Source organism: Gregarina niphandrodes, assembly GCF_000223845.1.
Source record: "Gregarina niphandrodes unplaced genomic scaffold scaffold00071, whole genome shotgun sequence".
NCBI classification, from domain to species: Eukaryota; Apicomplexa; class Conoidasida; order Eugregarinorida; family Gregarinidae; genus Gregarina; species Gregarina niphandrodes.
This window is the reverse complement of record NW_011645837.1, coordinates 26,616-28,425: the sequence shown is the minus strand read 5'-3', so window position 1 is coordinate 28,425 and position 1,810 is coordinate 26,616. Positions and strand designations below refer to the sequence as shown.

Genomic DNA, 1,810 nt, shown 5'->3' with positions numbered 1-1,810 from the left:
TTTACTACTACTTTACCGTTCAGTGTTCTGTCATTAATGTAAAACGGGTTTCATCTCTGAGCCGTAAATTTGATGGAATGTAGCCGTCATCACGCCTACTTGGACACGGCACAGCCTGCATCAATTTTTACTTGCTCCCAGAAGGCCTTTTGTCGAGCCAAAGCGTCCTTCGAGTCTTTCGCGATGAGGCAGTAGGGGACAGAAGCAAGGCGCAGCCTGGAGCTTCCGGCACTGTCAGCGCCTTCGAGCACAACGTAGGCCTGTGCGTAGCTGCCGATGTAGTAATCCCTCTTGACGCGAGGCCTGCGTTTTTCCGAGCTGGAGATTAGCTGGGTGGCATCCGCCTCGAGCATGTCGATGACCTCTTCTGAGAAACGGTATGACTTGATTAGGTGGCCGAGGTTAGCGACGCGCCAGAATCTAAGGTGATCAGGCATGGTGGCATAGATGCCGTCCCTTGCCCTGTCATCTTCATAGGAAATGCATTCACCACGTGGCAGAAACGCGCCCACCCACGGGTACTCGTCACTATCCACGCCTTGCTTCTTCGCTTCAGTCTGGATGCACCCCTTCGCGCGTTCGACCTCCTGAGGCCAGAGGAACCGCATATCTTCCCATGCCGGCCACTCTCCCCCCGGTGTGAATGCTCCGCCACCTGCTACCCATTCCTTGAGGGGGAGTCGGAGGTGCTCAGGCACCAAATCACGCCAGGATGCACCGCGCCAGAGATATTTGTTGTTCATTGCGGTATCGATCACACTGTTCCATGCGGGCAGGCTCACGACCCGGCCGGGTTCGCAACGTCCGCATACCAACTTCTCCTCGGGCCCTACGACCACCTGGTTCTTCGAGCTCATCGCAATCAGAGGCCGACACATGCCCTTCCAAAAGAGTGACTTGTGGTCGCCAGAGGGCTCAAGCGCATTGTAGGACTTCAACAACAGTTCGCGCAGCTCGCTCATGCTCTTCGTCTTCGTCTTCAACGGAGTGATTTCGTCGCTCAACTGGCCAGTTTCGGCTAACTTGAGCAACACCTCTTGCGCCATGCGAACTCTCTCAGCCTCGTCGGCAGCCTTCTTCACGTCCTTGTACATGGCCGCGCCTTCCAAGTCCAGCCTCACGGTCGGATGGACAGCGCGACTGAGTACCTGGATCTGCTCCCGACTAAACAATGTCCCTTCGCTCTTCATCAGCTGATCCACAGTCTGCAAGGCTACGGCTAGAAACAGTCGTGACGTTATGCGATCATCGTGACCAAACCCTAGTCTCACGCACTCGGGCATCGGCGGAGGAACGCCGGATACCTCGTGAATCCGGCGATCCCACACCACTTGCCCGAAGTTAAGAGACCCACAACACTCCTCACCCGGAGCAGTAGCGTCAAATGTCACCCCAGTGAGCACCGACAGTAGTGGCGAGACTGCTTGCGACTCAGCAGCGTAAAGACCTCTCATCAATCCGAATACAAAAAAGCCCTCAAAAATTACTCGACTCTATCAAGGACATAACGCACATCTGTTGTAGCTCACAAGATGTGCGTTATGTCCTCGATAGAGCAGGCTACGGCGACCACTTGGTTTGGGTCGGCGCCGGACGTTCCTTTGTGGCTCATAGTTTTTTCCCTCAAAAAGTCCGCCCTCTTCAAATCGAACGCAGTCCATGTCTGGCGTGCAGCAGTATCTCTGTCCCGCCGCCCGTCGCCGATGACCCCAGATGCGTGGAAAGGGAAGGGGGTAGGAGTCTTCCACCATGGCCGCGTTGAGCCTGCGGTAGTCGATGACGCATCTCCATTCTCCGGTTTTCTTCTTAA

General features: G+C 55.4%; 1 protein-coding gene across 1 annotated transcript; it reads right to left on the bottom strand.

Moving 5' to 3' along the window:
• Positions 1-95: 95 nt before the first annotated feature.
• On the bottom strand, positions 96-1,454 carry GNI_183010 (hypothetical protein; the record flags this gene model as incomplete). Its single annotated transcript, XM_011135243.1, has 1 exon — positions 96-1,454. One exon carries the CDS (start codon positions 1,452-1,454, stop codon positions 96-98), a length of 1,359 nt encoding a protein of 452 aa, XP_011133545.1.
• Between the last annotated feature and the right edge of the window lie 356 nt (positions 1,455-1,810).